The sequence below is a fragment of the Alexandromys fortis genome, unplaced genomic scaffold, assembly GCF_014885135.2.
Source record: "Alexandromys fortis isolate MF-2015 unplaced genomic scaffold, M_Fortis_MF-2015_v1.1 scaffold_210, whole genome shotgun sequence".
Classification (NCBI taxonomy): domain Eukaryota; kingdom Metazoa; phylum Chordata; class Mammalia; order Rodentia; family Cricetidae; genus Alexandromys; species Alexandromys fortis.
This window is the reverse complement of record NW_026068101.1, coordinates 1,274,585-1,292,819: the sequence shown is the minus strand read 5'-3', so window position 1 is coordinate 1,292,819 and position 18,235 is coordinate 1,274,585. Positions and strand designations below refer to the sequence as shown.

The 18,235-nt window shown below is 46.0% G+C and overlaps 2 protein-coding genes across 4 annotated transcripts in view; one reads left to right on the top strand and one right to left on the bottom strand.

Annotated features, from left to right (window-relative positions):
- The window catches only part of Rtn4 (reticulon 4), a 58,502-nt gene extending 52,280 nt beyond the window's left edge, over positions 1-6,222 (top strand). For all 3 annotated transcript variants that reach the window (XM_050123863.1, XM_050123864.1, XM_050123865.1), the window contains 4 exons: positions 4,314-4,383; positions 4,811-4,857; positions 5,012-5,070; positions 5,307-6,222. In XM_050123863.1, the coding sequence (XP_049979820.1) occupies positions 4,314-4,383; positions 4,811-4,857; positions 5,012-5,070; positions 5,307-5,349 (219 nt within the window). In that variant the 3' untranslated portion in view covers positions 5,350-6,222. The remainder of the gene's footprint in view (positions 1-4,313; positions 4,384-4,810; positions 4,858-5,011; positions 5,071-5,306) is intronic.
- A 79-nt stretch (positions 6,223-6,301) lies between these two features.
- The window catches only part of Eml6 (EMAP like 6), a 240,144-nt gene continuing 228,210 nt past the window's right edge, over positions 6,302-18,235 (bottom strand). Inside the window, exons 34-42 of the mRNA XM_050123862.1 lie at positions 18,032-18,189; positions 17,444-17,558; positions 15,774-15,962; positions 13,662-13,834; positions 13,120-13,282; positions 11,487-11,590; positions 10,239-10,392; positions 9,686-9,786; positions 6,302-7,978 (exon numbers count right to left, since the gene is read on the bottom strand). Of these exons, the coding sequence (XP_049979819.1) occupies positions 7,954-7,978; positions 9,686-9,786; positions 10,239-10,392; positions 11,487-11,590; positions 13,120-13,282; positions 13,662-13,834; positions 15,774-15,962; positions 17,444-17,558; positions 18,032-18,189 (1,182 nt within the window). The 3' untranslated portion in view covers positions 6,302-7,953. The remainder of the gene's footprint in view (positions 7,979-9,685; positions 9,787-10,238; positions 10,393-11,486; positions 11,591-13,119; positions 13,283-13,661; positions 13,835-15,773; positions 15,963-17,443; positions 17,559-18,031; positions 18,190-18,235) is intronic.

Here is an 18,235-nt window from a genome sequence, read left to right as displayed (position 1 = left end):
TTACACATGAGTGGGTTTCCACACACAGATAAATTTTTAAATCTTAAATAGAATAGAAATATGCTCAAGAAAAAAAAATAAAGCATGTCAGAGAGCATGTGCTGGCTTCTCAAGGGACAGTTACATCTCTAAAGGTTGCCAACAAAATACCCCCAGCCTCCTTGTGTACATGCACACAGCCTTCCAAGGCTCAAATATCCACTCTCAGCCTTGGAACTGCTGTGAAGAGATGTAGTCCCCAACAGTTAGAAGTCACAGAATTTCTTCTTTAAACCAGGTGGTGTGGTGACTTTGTGAAGGGCCTTTATTTCCCATGGTTTTCTTCCCATGTCTTCATGATTGCCTTCACTTTTTTTCCTTACTCAATGTTAATTCTTACGGCATCTGGATTTTTTTTAATCTTTTGCTTCCTTCCCTCTATTATTTATTTATTTATCTACCTTATTTTTTTTATTATGTGCAGTGATATTCTTCCTGAATGTGTGTCTGTGTGATTGTGTTGTATCCTATGTTATGAACTGTTGTGAGCTGCCATGTGGGTTCTGGGAATTGAATCCAGGTCATTTGAAATAGCAGTCAGAGGTCTTAACAGCTGAGCCATTTCTCCAGCCCGGCATCTGACTCTTGATCATGTATTTTCTGGAAACTCCGGTGTTTTTGCTTTTGGATATAACATTTAAAACTTCTGTGAAATTCGATTTCTTTGTTAGAATTAGGAGGAATACTTGAATGGCCGCAGTATGTGGGGAGAATTAGAAGGAGAGTGCTTGTGTTTGATCGCCGCAGTCACACTAGCCTTGGTGTGTTGTTTCCTGGCATCAAAGATATTTGCCGCGAAGTTTGTCTGAGAATAGCCTGCAGAGAGAGGCCTTGAGGTGTGGAGTCCTGAACTACTCTCCTTGTGTGGTGAGAGTCCAGTCTTAGGGAGTGACTGTAATTGGTCAGGTTAGGGATTATTAGCTTAAAATGCGCTGCTCTCCACGTTCTGCCATTAGGGGCATCTGTCCCTAAAGCAGTCCCTAAGATGTGGAATGTTCACTCTTTCCCCGCAGCCCTGTTTATGGTGATGAATGAGAACAGCTCTGTGGCTCTACTGTAAATTCTCTAGCGTACAAGTTACGTGTTTGAGGAAGCTATAAAACTGTGACCGGGAAAGATGTGCCGATAGAGCCATCCTCCAAACCCTGCTACCACAGGCTCTGCAGCAGCCGCTAGAAGTGGGAAGGGTTTCAAACTTGTTTGAGTTATGAGTGCCTGACATGTCTTATTTGGGTATTAGAGTGTTGCTCTTTGTAGAATTAATGGTGGTTGTGGGTATTCAAAAGATCTTTTAATGAGTAGTTAGTGTGCTTATTAGAGTTTGCCACCCACAGTAAGCATTCAGACGTATTTTGTTGAGTGAGTACATAGAAAAAAAGATAGTCTTTAGATGAAGAGTTGGGGGTTTGCAATGAAAGAGGCACAGTGTGGCTTTCAGTTTGCAATAATATGGAGGCTCAACAAAGTGCAGAGGTGTAAGCCTAGGCCGAGTAAGTGTAACCTGATGCTGGGATCTGCTCTGCGCGAGGCATGGTCCTGAGCACTGCAGCCTCGTGTGTAAGCTCAAGTGTGCTTGGGTTGCTGCTGCTGCTCCTCTGTCATCAGCTCTGCCAGCTCCGGGAGCTCGGAGGACTCTGAACACGTGACAAGCAGCTTCTTCCTCTGCCTATGACTCCTGCCCTCAGCTGCTGTCCTAAATCGCCTCAGTGTGGTCTCTGGGTTCCCAGCAGAATGGAGGGAAGCTGGCCCTCTCCTTAGGGTTCTGCTTCTGCTTTAACAAAGGGGAAACTACAAACTTCCTTTCACCCTCTCTCCCCCGGCCACTGTAGTGGTGAAGACTGTTCATTTTCTGGGGAAACCAGTTGACAGAAACGTTTTCACAGCCTGAGATCCAAGAGTGGTGGCGTCCATTTTTAAAAGTTGGAAAATAGCAAGCAAAAAACAGTACGCGATGGAGAGCCTCTGAGGCCCATAAACCCTAAAATGCTTACCGTGTGGTTCTGTGGAAAGTTGCCATGTCCAGCTTTAGTTAATGGGGAGCTCTACTCTGTCAATACTGTTGTTACATATACATAAACAATCACAATAGGAAATTGTTAAGAGCACTTGCAGAGTTCAATTTCCAGCATCCCTTGGCAGCTAACAACTGTCTATAATACAGTTACAGGGGATCTGATACCTACTCCATGGGCACCAGGTATACGTGTGAGCAAAACACTCATGCACATACATTTTTTTAAGTCATCATAGATGGTGCTATCACGGCAGTATGTTTGTTGTCTGCAAAAGTGGCACAACAGTTGTCGGACACAGCCAAAAGCTTTGCGTTAGAGAATATAGCAATGCAGGGGATTTCTTCTTTAGGACATAGTAGAGAGGGATTTATTACCTGCAGGAGGGAAGTGTGTGAATGTCTCGGGGCACGCTCAGTTTGTACTATTATTAAGTGTAAGCTAAAGACAGAGTTAAGGATATGTTCTTTCCTATATCCTATCTTATTATTAATGTATTTATACAGCAATGTGTCCTGAAGGTACCCACCTTTCTTTGTGGTTACCAAAAATGCTGATCATAAATGTTGAATACAATTTAGACTAGCTTTGTGCTTGCCTTGAAGAACTGCTTTGAGCATGTAAGTGATCTATGTGGTACATGTCAGTGAGCTGTTATGTCACAAGTTTTAGAAATGAAAGAAAATTTTACAATCTTATCATTCATGAGTAAAGTGTGTGTGTATGTGTCTGTGTAATAGTTCTCAAAATGAAATTATGTTTTAGAAACAGAGTCTTTACAGACTTCTTTTGCTGTTTTATTTTTTAAATATCAAATGAGCCAGATTATTAAAGTACAGTTTAGTTTATTATAATTTCTGGCCCCTGGAGGAAATAGTGAAACCTGTATTACTGTAGTTAGTTGAATACTAGGCAACTTAGAAACCTTCTTGTGCTTCAGTGCCTATGTGCTGAGGTGATGAATAAGACAGAGTCAAGAAGGATAAATGTGTTTCTTCTAAGTAAAGGCAGTTAGGGAATAGTAGTGATCAGTTACATTAATTAATGTATACATCGGTTACATTAGACAGTAGTATAAAAGTTTGATGTGGGAGTCCCCTCTGTGTGTTGTGATTACCATTAAATAAATTATAGTATTTATTTAATAATGGTAGAATAAAGAAACTGCTTTGGACCTATAGCAAGGCAGAACTTAGGTAGGCAGGGAAAGCTAGGCTGAATGCTGGGAGAAAGAAGGAAGAAGGAGAGAGAAGCCATGGAGCCACGGAGACAGATCTGGAAACTTTACCTGGTAAGCCACAGCCATGTGGCGATATACAGACTAATAGAAATGGGTTAAATTAATATAAGAGCTAGCCAATAAGAAGCTAGAGCTAATGGACCAAGCAGTGATTTAATTAATATAGTTTCTGTGTTATTATTTTGGGTCTAAGCTAGCCTGATGGCCAGGAACCATCAAGTGGCCTCTCCCTTCCAGCAAATTGGTGCTCCACATTGGGCATCAGATGAAGGCAGAAGTCATCACAAAATAATCCCACACTAGTTCAGAATTATCTAGGATAGATCACTGTTCTAGATAACAGTCCTCTGCACAAATGGGGAACAGGAACAGAGTCTAGCTGCTGGAAGCGAGAGAGGGAGCACATGCTTTACAGCTGCATTTATAATATGAGACCACGCCCAAGTGGGCTGGTATCTTAAAGGCTATTGGCTGAAGGGGTAGAAGGCGCTCCCACAGCACCGTATCTTAAATGCTATTGGCTGACGGAGCAGAACGTGCTCCCATAGCAGATGTGTTTCTTTCCCCTATCCCCCAGGTTAATTGTGGTCCTCAAACATCTTGGAACTTAGCGCCCTTGCTCCATTGATTATCACATGCCTGCTATTTTGGCATCTGTATTACTCAATCTGTGTATTTTCTCAAGTATCTTCAGTTTGTCAGTAGTTACTTTTCATGGTGCTTCCTTGTTCCTCCCATTGAAAAGCTAGGCAGCAGCTTAGAGCTGGAGGGAGGGCGGGGTGTCCCTTTCCCATGTTTTCTGGTCTTGAAGAAAACAGTTCTCTCTCATGTATTCCAACGAAAATGAATCAAATCCAAATATGGTCTAATTAGGATTCTGAATTAAGGCTGATAGCAGCCTAAGTGAATATTTGTATGACTTTACTCAGTTTTCAAGGTCAGATTGGCATTGAGATGGATAATTTGGGGGTGGGGGAAGTTGACCTGAATTTTCCTTATCATGGGCTCTTGTTTGCTTACAGTTTGCAGTGTTGATGTGGGTGTTTACTTATGTTGGTGCCTTGTTCAATGGTCTGACACTGCTGATTTTAGGTAAGTGTACAAAAAGATTGAAAAGCACTTAGAGAAATTTTGGTAGAGACTATCCTACTGTAAGAAAAAAGACTAAATTTGAGGTTGTGGGGTCTTTAAGTAGTAGCTGATATTGATACTGTTTTATTGAAATGTGGTGTTAGTCCCTGAAGACTATTCTAGTAACAGTGACAGACCCACCTTGCCTGATGATACACTCCTGTGTTGAAATGGGTACATGTATACTGTAGACTCTGTGTGATGTGATTGGAAATCAGGCATAGTTAGTTCCTCAGCTGCACTCCCGTCCTCTGCCCATGCAGGAGAGTGCGAGAATTCACGCAGGCCTTAGGAGCTCTGGGCCTAGTTACCTTGATTACTTTTGGCTTCATATTTTATGTTCACTCACAGAATGAAGCCATTAAAATTTGTGTATTTGCTTTTTCAGCTCTGATTTCGCTCTTCAGTATTCCTGTTATTTATGAGCGGCACCAGGTAATTTTTTTTAACTGTCAACTTCAAAATATAAAGTTCACTCTTATTGTATAAGACTTATTAAGAGAGCTAGTTTCCAAACTGGTTGGTATGTAGTAATGTTTGATATTCTTTGGCAGTGGTAACTTTGTAATGCTTTTATTCTTTTTCTTAGGCACAGATAGATCATTATCTTGGACTTGCAAATAAAAGTGTTAAAGAGGCCATGGCCAAGTAAGTACACTCTGCAACCGTTTTACCACGGGTAAGGGCAGCGCTCCGCACAGCTGAGGCTTCAGCGTTGGCAGAATGCGCCTCCTGAGTGCCAGCAGTTTTTTTTTTTTTTTAAAGACATTGTTGATCCTCACATTGTTTTGTATTTTGGTAGCTTTAGGATTCTCTAAATAATATAAAACATAGAATGTTTTTAAGAAGCAAGAAACAAAATTGACATTTTTCTTTATTTGTAGAATCCAAGCAAAAATCCCTGGATTGAAGCGCAAAGCAGAATGAAAGAGCCCCAAACAGTAGGAGTTCATCTTTACGGGGACACTCATTTGGTAGCGGGGGTGGGAGGGTCAGGGGTGAGCCCTTGGCGGCGGTGCAGCTTTCAGCTCTTTATTTTTAGCAGTGCACTGTTTGAGGAAAAATGGCCTGTCTTGACTTCCTGTGTTGATCATCTTAAGTATTGTAAGCTGCTATGTATGGACTTAAGTTGTAATCAGACTTGTTTTTCCTGTGTGAGCACTGGTGAATAAAGTGAGCTGAGAAAGCGATGTGTTTTACTGCAGGTAGTCTTGCTGTATTTGGGAAATTGCAAGAAGGTGAAGCTAAAAAAAAAACAAAAACTTTTCACAGTGTACTGTGTTTGGTTGATGTAAATTGATGCAGATTTTTCTGAATGCAATGTTTAGACGAGATCATACTACTAAAGCAGAAATGGAAATGCTGTTTTTATGGTATGTTCTAGGTGTATTGTGAACTTACTGTTATATTGCCAATATAAGTAAATATAGACATAATCTATATATAGTGTTTCACAAAGCTTAGATCTCTACCTTCCAGCTGCCCCACAGTCGTCGGTCATACGGTGTAGTCTCAAGCACGTAAACTAGGAAGAGAATGTACTTCTGGGAGCACTACCCCCTGTTTTCAGGGCTCCAGCATCAACGTCATTGCAGAGACTTACTGTATAGTTAATTCTGTCACAGACTCTGTTTCTATGGACTGAATTTAATGCTTCCAAATGTTTGCAGTTATCAAGCATTGTTATGCAAGAAATCATAAAATGAAGACTTAGCCATTGTGGTTTAAGCTGTACTGAATTATCTGTGGAATGCATTGTGAACTGTAAAAGCAAAGTATCAATAAAGCATATAGACTTAATGTATGTGTTTAGTGTCTGGTTTCATTGAATGGACAGTGACATGCTTTTAGTTCATGAAACAGCTAAAGAACAAAGCAATTTACATAGTGAAATTTATTTGAACCATAACGAAAGGTGTTAAATTCTTTTATACTTGCCTGAAAATAAACTCATGCACCAATATTTTAACAGAATACAGTGCAAGATTTATGAATATACATAAAATCACACCACATAAACTTTACGAATGAGATTTTCAGAAGTCTTTATAACACACTATTGCTCTTCAGATATACATGTACATATACCACTGATTAATCAGGTGTCCATCCACATGGTTATTTAAATGCAGGATCTGGTCAGAATGAAGGTCGGTAGTGCAAGATAGGCAGACATGGTCACCACTCAGCATCGCCAGTTACAGGAAATAGAACTAGGGCCACATAGGGACTCTACTGAGGGCCCGACAACCTACTAGTGGATTAATGTAAGGCATTAATAAATTGGCATGGAAAATAGCTTAATGAGTAGTCTAATCCTTTCAGAATGCTGAAGCACTTCTGGGGTAAATGTTAATAATCTATTCTTTAACTGAAATGCTCCATTTCTCCCTTTCTCTAAGTTGACAGCTGCAGACAGCTAGCGACTCCAGGTCCAGAATTGTAGTGCACAGACTGGAAGGACCGTGGCTGTGCACTCAGTGACCGCCTCTCACAGCAGCCTGCTTCCAGTGAGTGCCCTCGGCATAACTGAGGAAATTCAGGAAACTCAAATTGAGAATTTGTTCAAGAGAGATTTTAAAATCTAGATTTGGCTTGCATTGATTATCTGAAACAAATGGAGCCAAGCCAGCCCTACCCAAGGGAATAAACCAAACACAGCCTTTTAGCAAGACAGATCAGTGCACTCATTTGGACATACTGGAGACTCCCCCCCATACCAACCCCCCTTACATCTTCTAGAAGTTTTGTTTGAAGGATTTAGGTTAGGTTGTGGATTTGGCACTAACAAAACCCATGCTACTTCCCACAGAATTGAGTTGTCCTGCTCCCCTCCTTCTTACCACTTTCTCTGAGCAGGTGACTGAGGCCTCTAGAGACCCTAGACACACAGGACAAGTGGCAGAGTCTGCTAGTCCCATAGCCCTCCTCAGCCCGGAAGTTTTAGCACCATGTGTAGACAGGAGACACTGGGAGGGGAGGCAGCGGCCCACACACTGGGGACTTTCAAGGCACTTAATGGATAGAAAACTGCAAATGATACTTTAAAAAATTAAGTTTCTCAACTTTTTATACATGGCTCATTTGGTTTTGAAAGTTAAATGTGGCAAACAAGCTGTCTACTTCTAACTTACACGGTCGTGCCCAGGGAACACTCTTGAAATATATAGAAAAAGAATAGCAAAAACGCCTTTGTAAAAGTCGTAATGCAAATTAAAAGCTACATCTTGGTTAGGTAACTGAGGCTGTAAATTTTGTCAGTGGGCTACATCACCAGGATTTCGTTGTTTGTGTAGTTACTAGTGAGCGTAGGTTTAGTCTCCAGCACAGAAGCAAACAGTCTTAATATACTGTAGGACTTGACTTTCCTTCTTGGTATCACCATCTTGCGAAGTCCCGATTGTGAGACAGTCCTACAACCTCGTCGGCATTCGGAGCTTGTGCGTCCCACAGCAGCTGACATGGAGAAGGCGCCTCTGCACTGCCTGGAAGTAGCTGGCGAGAAGCAGCATAGCGCACGAGCTTCCGCGTTTACAGACAGCGCCATACAAATACACTGAAAAGCAGACCAGACGTTTTTGTGGGGCCAGATACTAAAATTTTGCCAGGTGCCAAACACAGTCTTGCCCACTGCTCAAGATCTCAAAATGTAAACCAGGGTATTGCCACCTATTATTGTAGTGGCCAGTAACTTGCCTCCCTCCTAGTTACCATTTTGTTTTGGGGACAGGGTTTCACTATGTAGTCTGAGGATTACAGGTGTGAGCCACCACGCCTGGCTTATGGCTCTGTTTTAGAGTTCTTTGACGTGTGTCTGCTCTCACCCCTTTTGCAGAATGAAGTCGCTGGGAACTTTGGGCAACTTGAGGTTTGGGCAACTTTAGAGGTTTTATCAGTGCCATTTAAACAAAGCCCTTTATATAAGATACACAAGCCTTACGTTTTTAGGTTACTAATAGTCTTGTTTATTCAGTTAGGTCTCCTGGTCCCAGCTTGTTCTCTTTGGCCTCATTGTTTTCAGTGGGTGTTAATATTCCAGAGGAGCTGGTCTCAGTACTGTGCCGACATTAGAAGTACCTGCGGTCGCTGTCACTGAGCTCGTGATGGCTCTGCGGGCCAGCACAGTGCACTGTGCTCTCTATAGGTGCCTGCCTCCTCTACAGCGTAGACCATTACACATGCCAACATTGATTTCTAATGTTTTAAAATAAGTTCAGTGCGTGTGCAAGCATGGGTGTGGGAGCGGGGACAATCAGTGGTGGACTCTCCATTTGGGTCGCTGGGCTTGAACTCGGGCCATCAGGCTGGGAGAAAACGCATTTATCTTGCCAGCAGTGCTTTTCTTTATCCTCGTCCCCATGTAAGAAAGTCTCTCAATATGTCAAAATTGAGTTAGGGTAGAATGACTTGGGCTTGTCCCTCTGTGTGCCCGGAAACCCTCTTCTACCTCAGAAAAGAGAGGTTACAGACCTGTGGCTCAGGTTGGAAGGGTTGTTTTGTTTTGTTTTGTTGTGGGTTTTTTTGTTTGTTTGTTTGTTTGTTTTTCGAGACAGGGTTTTTCTGTAGCTTTGGAGCCTGTCCTGGAACTAGCTCTTGTAGACCAGGTTGGCCTCGAACTCCCAGAGATCCGCCTGCCTCTGCCTCCTGAGTGCTGGGATTAAAGGTGTGTGTCACCACCGCCCGGCAAGGGTTTCTTTTAAAACAATGGCTTCCCAGCCATGCTTCATGCGGAATAACCTGCCCACTTCACCATGAGATCAAAAGTTGCCTTGACTGCACATCCAAACAGGTGTGCCTCTGACTAGCCCTAATCCCCTTCCATTCCTCCTGTCCATTGAGAGCAGCCCTTGCTCAGCTGTTCCTGCGCCACTAAGGCTCTGCATTATGAACATCTTTAAATGTCTCTGGCTGTAGTGCTGCTTCTAAAAGACATCAGCACAGACTAGCGGTTCTTAGGGACACGTGGTTATTCCAGGGATTGTTTCTACTGGAGTTAGCCCTTCTAGCTTTCTCACTGTTTTTGCTCCTCAAAGCTATATTCCGAATAGCTGTCACGTGATATGCGCTCAACCGTCCCAGGACAGCACTAGTGGGGACATGGGTCTGTCAAAGTGTGTAGAGAATCCCAGTGAGACCATAGCAAGTCCTTGCTTCTACGAACTTGTGGGATTTTCTTTTTGCTGTCCCATATCTGACCCTTGTGTCCTGGCAGAGCCGGACCTGCAGGACGCTGGACTAGAGGGACAATCAGTCGGGCTCCTACCTGCAGTCGTCTCCTCCTGTGCTGACCACATACTTGTCGTCGTATGAGAAACGGATGTTTGTCACGTGAGCTGAGTGACCAAAATAACGTTTATGCTTGGCCTGTGAGGGAAAAATGGAAGCAGCTGAGTGCCTTTTATTTCCAGTAACAAAGTCAAGTTACAGATCCACCCGCTGCCCTGCTCCCAGAAACCCCCGCAGTTCTGTCTGGACCAGGAGTTGAGGTGAAGAGAACCCGCTGTGGCCTGTCAGTCTCCCTTCCTCCTAGGGCCGCAGATGCTGCTCCTGAGACCCAGACTCGGGAAGGTCAGCTGTAACCACAGCACTTCCAGGCTACCCTGCCAGCCAGCCTTTCGCTGCTTTCCCTCGTGGTCGTTTTGTCCCCGCACCATCTGTCTAGTTTCGAGGGCTGTAGCTGCAGAGGGACATTAAAACGCCAGCCCGATCTCCACAGGGCTGGATCCATGCTAACTCGGATGGCCATCTATGTGTGGATCCCTCCAACTACAGAGCATGGCCTAGAGGTGGCTTAGGGGCTGCTAAAGAAAACTCACGAATTTCTCTGTGCATGGAAAATCAAAGAGCTTCACCAGCCCGAAATCATCTCCTGTGACAATGTTCAAGCCAGCATGGGTCACACACGCACAGTTGACATCAGCCTTGTCTGCATTTCGTGGCCAGATTCCAATGACTTCATCTCCTAGAACACTGGTCCAAGAGGGAAAGGCATTAGGAAGATGTGGAGTAATTTCCTAGGGCCATTGTCCCCTTCTGGTGTAAGACGTAGATAAGGATTCTACACAATTTGGTCATCTGGTGGCTGTCAGGAAACAGCCATTCCCTGCCCTGGCCATTTTCACCACCTTATACTGTTCCCTTCTCAAACCCCATCCCCTATACTCCAGAAAGAAAAGCTTATTTCCAGCTTTGGTTCCTTCCTTCCTTCCTTCCTTCCTTCCTTCCTTCCTTCCTTCCTTCCTTCCTTCCTTCCTTCCTTCCTTCCTTCCTTCTTTCCTTCCTTCCTTCTCTTTCTTTTTTCTTTCCCCTCCCTCCCTCCCTCCCTCCCTCCCTCCCTCGACTAGAGATTCTTTCTTTATTTCCTTCTTGCCTGCCTGCCTTCGTTCCTTCCTTCCTTCCTTCCTTCCTTCCTTCGTTNCCCTCCCTCCCTCCCTCCCTCCCTCCCTCCCTCCCTCCCTGCCTCCCTCCCCCTCCATCCTCCCTCCCTCCCTTCTTCCTTTGTTTTGCTTTATTTTTGAGACAGGGTTTCTCTGTGTAACAGCCCTAGCTCTCCTGGAACTAGCTCTTGTAGACCAAGCTAGCCTTGAACTCACAGAGATCCACCTGCCTCTGCCTCCCACATGCTGGGATTATAGGTGTGTGCCACCACTGCCTGGCTTGATTTTTTTCTTCTCTATGGTCTTACTGTATGTATATGTGGGGGGGGCAAGGGCGGGGCTCCTCACTCACTCACTGTTGTCCGTTGCCTTGACTAGAGCAGGCACTGTTTCTTCACCTGTTCAACAATAGTTCTATTCCCCAGTGTCCCACCCTTGTGCCTTCTTACTCCAGGTTCTTAGAAGCCTCATTGTTCCTGGGCTTGGTCAAAACACTTGAACTTGCTGGATGGGATTTGGGGTTGGTATGAGATGAGACGAAAAGGACTTGCTGCTCGCGAAGCACTATTTTCCCATGCTCACACCCCGCCCCGAGAAAGACCGTTTCCTCTCCGCTCTTCCTGCCATGGCCGTTCCAACCCCAGAGGCAGAGGTGGGACCACTCCAAGTCGAGTTCTCTTTAGTCACCTTGTCCAGGAAGCCCAGGTGATCTTCTCAATGACCATGGCTTCAGTTACCTGCTTCCCAAGGGGAACCTCATGCACCTGGCGCTTGTAGGCTCCTGTTGACACCTGCGAGTAGAGAGGAACCATGTTCATCTGCTTCCTCAATCCCACAGACCCCCTTGGCTGTCTTCCTGAACACCAGTTCAGACCCCAAGATCGAAACCCGAATTCAGCTCTGGGCTACAAAGCCTGGACACGGCCTGTGCTAAAGTTCACAGGATGGGGTGTCTTCTAGCACGCCCCTCCATTTCCCAAAGTCCTGACACATTGGTTCTCCAAATGTGGTTGCACGTCGGTGACTTGGAAACTCATTGGCAACAGGGATCTTTGGCCCAGTTTGTCAGATCAAACCCTGTGAGGGAGGGAGGGCCAAGATTCTAATACCTAGAAACCCCCTGTTCTCAGCGAAGGCATGAAGGGCAAGTCATGGTGGGCAGTGTCCGATGGCCCTGCTTCTCTAGGAGTCCCTGGTGGAACTGTTTTCACATTCAAGGAGATTTGCCAGCATCTTACATCTTAGACCCTTTACTCCACGTGGTGACGATGCCTCTCCATAGCCACCCCGGCTCCTCTGTTCATGGAATGAGCCTATAAGTCTGTCTTGCCTCCGGGTTTTAATGCAGATGGCTTGGAGCAAAAATCCCACCCCCATTGTCAGCTCACTCCTACACAAGTACAGACTTGGCCTAGGCAGCACTTGTTAAGAAGGGAGGCAGGTCTAAAATGCTGCCTCTTTGGGGGCGGCTGGCACCCTGCACTTGCTTTTGCAGCACACGGGCATGGCAGTTGTGGGTTCCTACTTGTCCTCTCCCTGCAAGTCCATGCTCCAGGAGACAACACATTGTATCCATCCGGAAGCTCGCCTGACCTACCGTGCTGCTACATTTGCAAAGTGAATATATGCACTCCTCTCTTTCATAGTGAATGTCCAACCCCTAGGCTCCCAAATGCTGGAATACTGAATCAATGCCAAAGGAAGGGCCCCTTGATCTCACCGTACTGGTCAGCTCTGCTGGACCCAGGGCTCCCCAGCCCACTCCAGTATGCAGCAGCATAAACAAGCCAGACAAGCTCAGCGCAGCCCTAGGGAACTAGAGACTAGGAAGGCTTTTTAAAAATAACCCTGTTGATAGTCTCTCTGTGTGTGTACATGCATGCAAGTGCCTGCTACAGTGCATGTATGGAGGTCAGAGGGCAAATTGTGGGAATCAGGTCTCCCTCCTTCCATCACGTGGGATGGGGCAGGGTTTGAACTTGGGTTTAACTGCAGGCACTGTTACCTGCTGAGCCATCTGCTAAGCCCCAGAAATTAGGAAATTGTGATGAAGGGCTGGTGAAAGTAGGTTAAAGACGACTAGGGATACGCTTCCTGCTATATATTGGTTTTTGTGTCTTACTAAAGAATGACTATATATATAAATTATCTAAGCCTCTGTTTCTACATTTATAAACCAGGAGGAAGGGAACAGCGCTTGGAAGCCGCCTGTAGTGGATACATTAGGATGCTGCCCAGCATGCCGTCAGCACTCTACTGATAGAAACGCTGCTTTGTTGCTCTTCTTGGTCGCCATGAGACAAGTTAGCCAGCAGCATACCTGAATGTATTTGCTGTCTGCAGAAAAGTCCATCTGAATGACAAAGCTTGGGATGTCTCTGCAGTAGCCCATGCGGTTCAGACTTGTGCCCTGAGTGAGGTCATAGAAGTCAACCGTATGCTCGGAAGAGCCCACAGCTAAGAATCTGTTGTCTGGGCTGATTCTAGGGAAAAACACAATCAAGAGAGTGGTCCATGAGGAAACTTTGTGGGGCTGCTCAGGCACAAGGCAGATCCGAACACACAAACATGGGTCAGCACGGTCCCAAGACTATGAGATGAGCCTCCCGACTCACATGTGGCTGGCGTCTCCCCAGGTTCTATGAAATTAAACACATTTCCCGATTTAATCCCAAAGGGTGGTATACAGCCGTTTGTAAAATTACAAGTACTTTTACCATCTTATAGAAAAATGGCTGTGTGTGTGAGGTACCCTTAGATAGCTGGCTGGAGAAGCAACCCTTTCAGCTGTGCCTCCCACATCGCCACTAAAAGGACCATGGTAAAGAGCGCTTACCCTTCTGGCTCAGACCACTCACGTACCTGATGTCTTGGATGGCAGATTTCCGGTCTCGTTTTTTCCCCCAGACTTTCAGGCTGTTCACCAGCAAGATGACAAACTCTCCATTCTTCATGCCAATGGCCACCATCTCCCCATCAGGGCTATAGGCCGCACACCTGGCCGCGTGGCCCAGGCTCACCTTGTTCAGCAGTTTCTGCATGGGAACAGAGAGTCATCTGGGCTCCTCCCCTGGGCTGATCTCTGGGGGACGTCTGACAGCAGGACAGGGAAGTCAGACTACTGAAGGCCACCAGTGCTTTCTCATAGTCAACCCCTTCGGGCATCGCGATGAGAACCACTTGGGGGACAGTAGTCAACCCCTTCGGGCATCGCGATGAGAACCACTTGGGGGATAGCACATTTCAGGGCACCGTTTGGTAAACACTGCCTGCTAGTGTCATAACGTTACGCTGACACTGCAGGATCTGTGTGCTAACTACCCAGCTTGGCTGTGCCAACTGTGGCTTCACCTATGGAAACAGTGGGCCAGACCCAGATCTTGGGCTTTGCCAGGCACTTCAGCCGTCAGCATGCTAGCTCAGCTCTTGAAACGGGCTCTCACTTCCTGGGTGGGTATGTTTGTGTCCACTGCTGCCCACACAGAAGGGATACTGACGTTGGGCTTGGGAAAGTCTTGTAGGCAGTAACGATAGCATAGAGGAAGCTTCCAGTACAGAGCAGGTTTTCAGTGAGTGTAAGCTGTTTTAGTAACTGTAATAGCTCTAAAACTAAATGAGTATTAATATTCTTTGACCCTTACACTACGAGAATATGACCAAACATTTCTTTGCCGTTTTGAAACAGAATTCTGGTGTTTGTTCTGGCCGGATAAGGCTCCGTAACCTTTTTCTTGATATTTTACTTCCTCACCCCAAGGTTTTCCCAACCTTCCTGAGACCTGATGGGAACATTTGACATTCTCAACATTCCTTTCCCTTCTTCCTCTTCCCTTGTCCTTTCATAAAAAGATAGTAATGTTCAATTTAATTATTCTGGAAGTATCAACATCTAGGGCTCAGTAGAGTGCTTATCTAATTCCATGAAGCCTTGGTTTGAGCCCCAGAACTGCCTAGATTCCCAGCACTGGAAAAGTAGAGGCAGGAGAGTCAGGAGTGTCACTGTCTGCCTTTACTGTATACGGAGTTCTAGGGTAGCCTAGGCTAGGAGACCCTGTCTCGATGCAAGTATAACCAGGCAGATGAACTGCGGAAGCACAGATGAGATGTGTGAGGGACTTTATTAGTAGACTTCCTAATAGTGCAGATCCAGCGTGCCTGCTCCAGCTGCTCCCACCTCTGGTCCAGCTGCTACAGGCACATGAGCCTGACAGGGTTGTTGTGGTGTGAACTTTTTGTACACTGTGAAGATGTGTCTTTGCCAAGGCGCAGCCTTACTGGTTTAATAAAAAGCTAAACAGCCATTAGCTAGGAAGAAGGTATCGGTGAGACAGCCAGACACAGAGGATGCTGGGAAGAAAGGTGGGATCACCAGGAGACACAGGGAACAAGACATGCTGGAGGACAGGTAAAGCCACAGCCATGTGGCAATACATAGATTGATGTGGGAGTGTCTTCTATCTATCTGTTGCTTTCATTGGTTAATTAATAAAGGAAACTGCTTGGCCTGATAGGGCAGAATTTAGATAGGCGGAATAGACCCAACAGAATGCTGGGAGGAAGAAGGCAGTGAGACAGACGCTATAGCTCTCCTCTCCGAGATGGACACAGGTTAAGATCCTTCCTGGTAAGCCACCACAACATGGTGCTACACAGATTATTCGAAATGGGTTAATCAAGATGTGAGAGTTAGCCAGTAAGAGGCTAGAGCGAATGGGCCAAGCAGTGTTTAAAAGAATACAGTTTCCATGTAATTATTTCGGGTAAAGCTAGCTGGAAGCCAGGCGGCGGGAAGTGGCCTCCCCACTCCTTCTATAACAGATGAATAGAAATGGGTTAATTTAAGTGGTAAGAGCTAGTTAGTAGCAAGCTTAAGCTATGGTCAAGCTTTTATAATTAATAATAAGTCTCTGGGCCATTATTGGGGAGCTAACGGTCCCAATGAAAAACATGGACTACACAGAGTATGCCCCTTACCTTGTCAGCCAGGTCCCAGATCCTTGCTGTGCCATCATTGCTGGCTGAGATGAAGATGTCCTTAGAGGGGTGTGTGGCCAGGCCCCAGATCTCCCCCTCCATATGGCCATCAATCAAGATGTTTGAAGCAGCATTTTTTTCACCAACTTCAATTATCTCACCATCTTTGGTTCCTACTAAAATTTTCCCCTGTTATAATAAAATACTATTAGAAGAAGAACTATATGAGCTCACTCATCTGAGGTGGCCAAGGTGACCAAGGTGACCAGTTTGTGGAACACAAAGGAGAATGGAGTTACCAGGGGCAGGAGGGATGGTGAAGGGGAGGTGGTGTTTAATAGAAACTCAGTTTTAATGAGAAAATATTTGAAGGCCATAGTATAAATGTGTTTAATTTCTATGCACTGTACATAAAATGGTTAAAATGGTAACCTTTATGTGTTTTGCCACAGTTTAAAAAATGATTTAAAGCCAGGCGGTGGTGGCACACACCTTTAATCTCCGCACTTGGGAGGCGGAGGCAGGCAGATCTCTGGGTTTGAGGTCAGCCTGGTCTACAGAGTGAGTTCCAGAACAGCCAGGGCTACACAGAGAAACCCTGTCTTGAAAAAAACCACACACACACACACACACACACACACACTCCACTAATAATAATAAATAACAATTATAATAAATCCAGAAGCACTGTTAGTGGAATCTGCTACACTGTTATTAACAAGGCAGCTGAGAGGTGACTTGTTAAGGACTGAACACCTGTCGCAGTCTGCTCTCCCTTCCTTTCCCAGCAGCTCCCTCGGGCAGGAGCTTGAGCGGCGTTCTTCTCTCTCTTCAGAAAAAACCTAACCCCAAACAAAACATGTACACAAAAACAAAACAAACAAACCAAACCCCCAAAGTACAAAGTACTTTGTGCTGGTCAGCTCCTCCTGAGCATGAGGCCTGCCCTGGGTGTGGATGGCACTGAAGAAAGCCTTGTCCCTCTCCCAGCAGCTACCAAGGCCAAGTTCTTCCTTCCACTGAGCAGAGATATAAGCGGGCAGACTCCTGCCCACAGCTCACATAGGTGACAGATGAGTATCACTAACTCGTAGGCATGTGCAGGTTGCAGTCAGGGTATCTTTCTTGCTGGAAAGGCTTACAGAGCAGATCCTCAAGCTGAGGAGCATCTTAGAGATGAACGTGGGGTGTTAAACAGGGAGAGACTCCTTCCCAAACATCATCTCCAAGAGGAAGTTTAAATATATTGGAAAGGAAAAGACTGGGTGTGGCCATACCTCCTGAGGGTCTCATTGTGTAGCTCAAACAAATGAGTTGAGAACTAAAGACCTTGAAGGAACAGTTTGGTGGCCCTGACTCCCTTCTGGCCTCAGAACCCTACCCAAGTAATTTGGTATCATCCAGCTTATGAGAATAGTGTCTTTAGTGACAGTGGCTGACTTCCTGTCAGGCAAACAGAAAGATACACTCATCTATGGAACACGAAGCCCTCTCTAGCAACCTGGGCGCTGGACACAGGTTCAGAGCCACCCCTGGGCTTCCTGGAGCAGGTTCACCTGGCTCTGATTGCTGAGCAGAGTATAATTTACACCTCGGGGTTGACGGCTGGGAACCCCGTCTTCCTCAGCTCGGCCTGAAGGAGCGGCTCCCGTGGGACCGGCCATACTCACTTTGCCTCGGCACACGGAGCGCACACACTCCACCAGCTGCCCCGTCTCCAACTGGAAAGCCCGGCAGCGCTTCATCTCCTGGTCCCACAACTTGACAGCGCCTCCTTCTTTAGTCCTACAAAAGGCACAAAGGCATTGACCCATCCCCTCAAGACTTCCCTCCCAGGCCCTCTCAGCCCCAGCCACGGATGGCACGGCCACCCAGGCCCAGCAGGATGGACCCTCCAGGGTGGCCTCCTTCCTGGGTCCCACAGATATCCTATATCTCCTTCAAAAGTGCATGTCTGGAGGAAAGCAAGCCTAGCCCCCAAGGCCAGGCACGTTTTCATCAGCCTACCAATAGAGCGTTTCACAGATCCTGCCCTCTCGCTAACATTCCTCTTCTTCCCCCCTTCCTCCAAGAGCAGTCACAACAGCTTTTTAAGAAGTGTTTCCCGAGATTTTAGCTGCTAATGGCCTTCTCTACTGCCCTCTCGGGAAGACCTTGGGCTCCCTTGTAGAGATGGCAGTCTGATTAGAAAAATAAACCCTTGCTCAACTTCATTCAAGATAGCAGCAAACAAATCCCCAAGAGGGACCTTTGCTTACGGCCGTTCTTTCCCGCCAGTCACGATCAGCCCGTCCCGGAGGGTGGTATACATGGTGAAAACTGGGCCTGTGTGGGCCTTGGCCACCAGCCGGATGAGGAAGTGCTCCTTCCACACATAGACATCTCCATTGATGGCACCAGTGAAAGTGAGGTTGTTCTGCAAACGAAGAGACACCTTGGGAACCAGGGATTTAAGGGTCCCT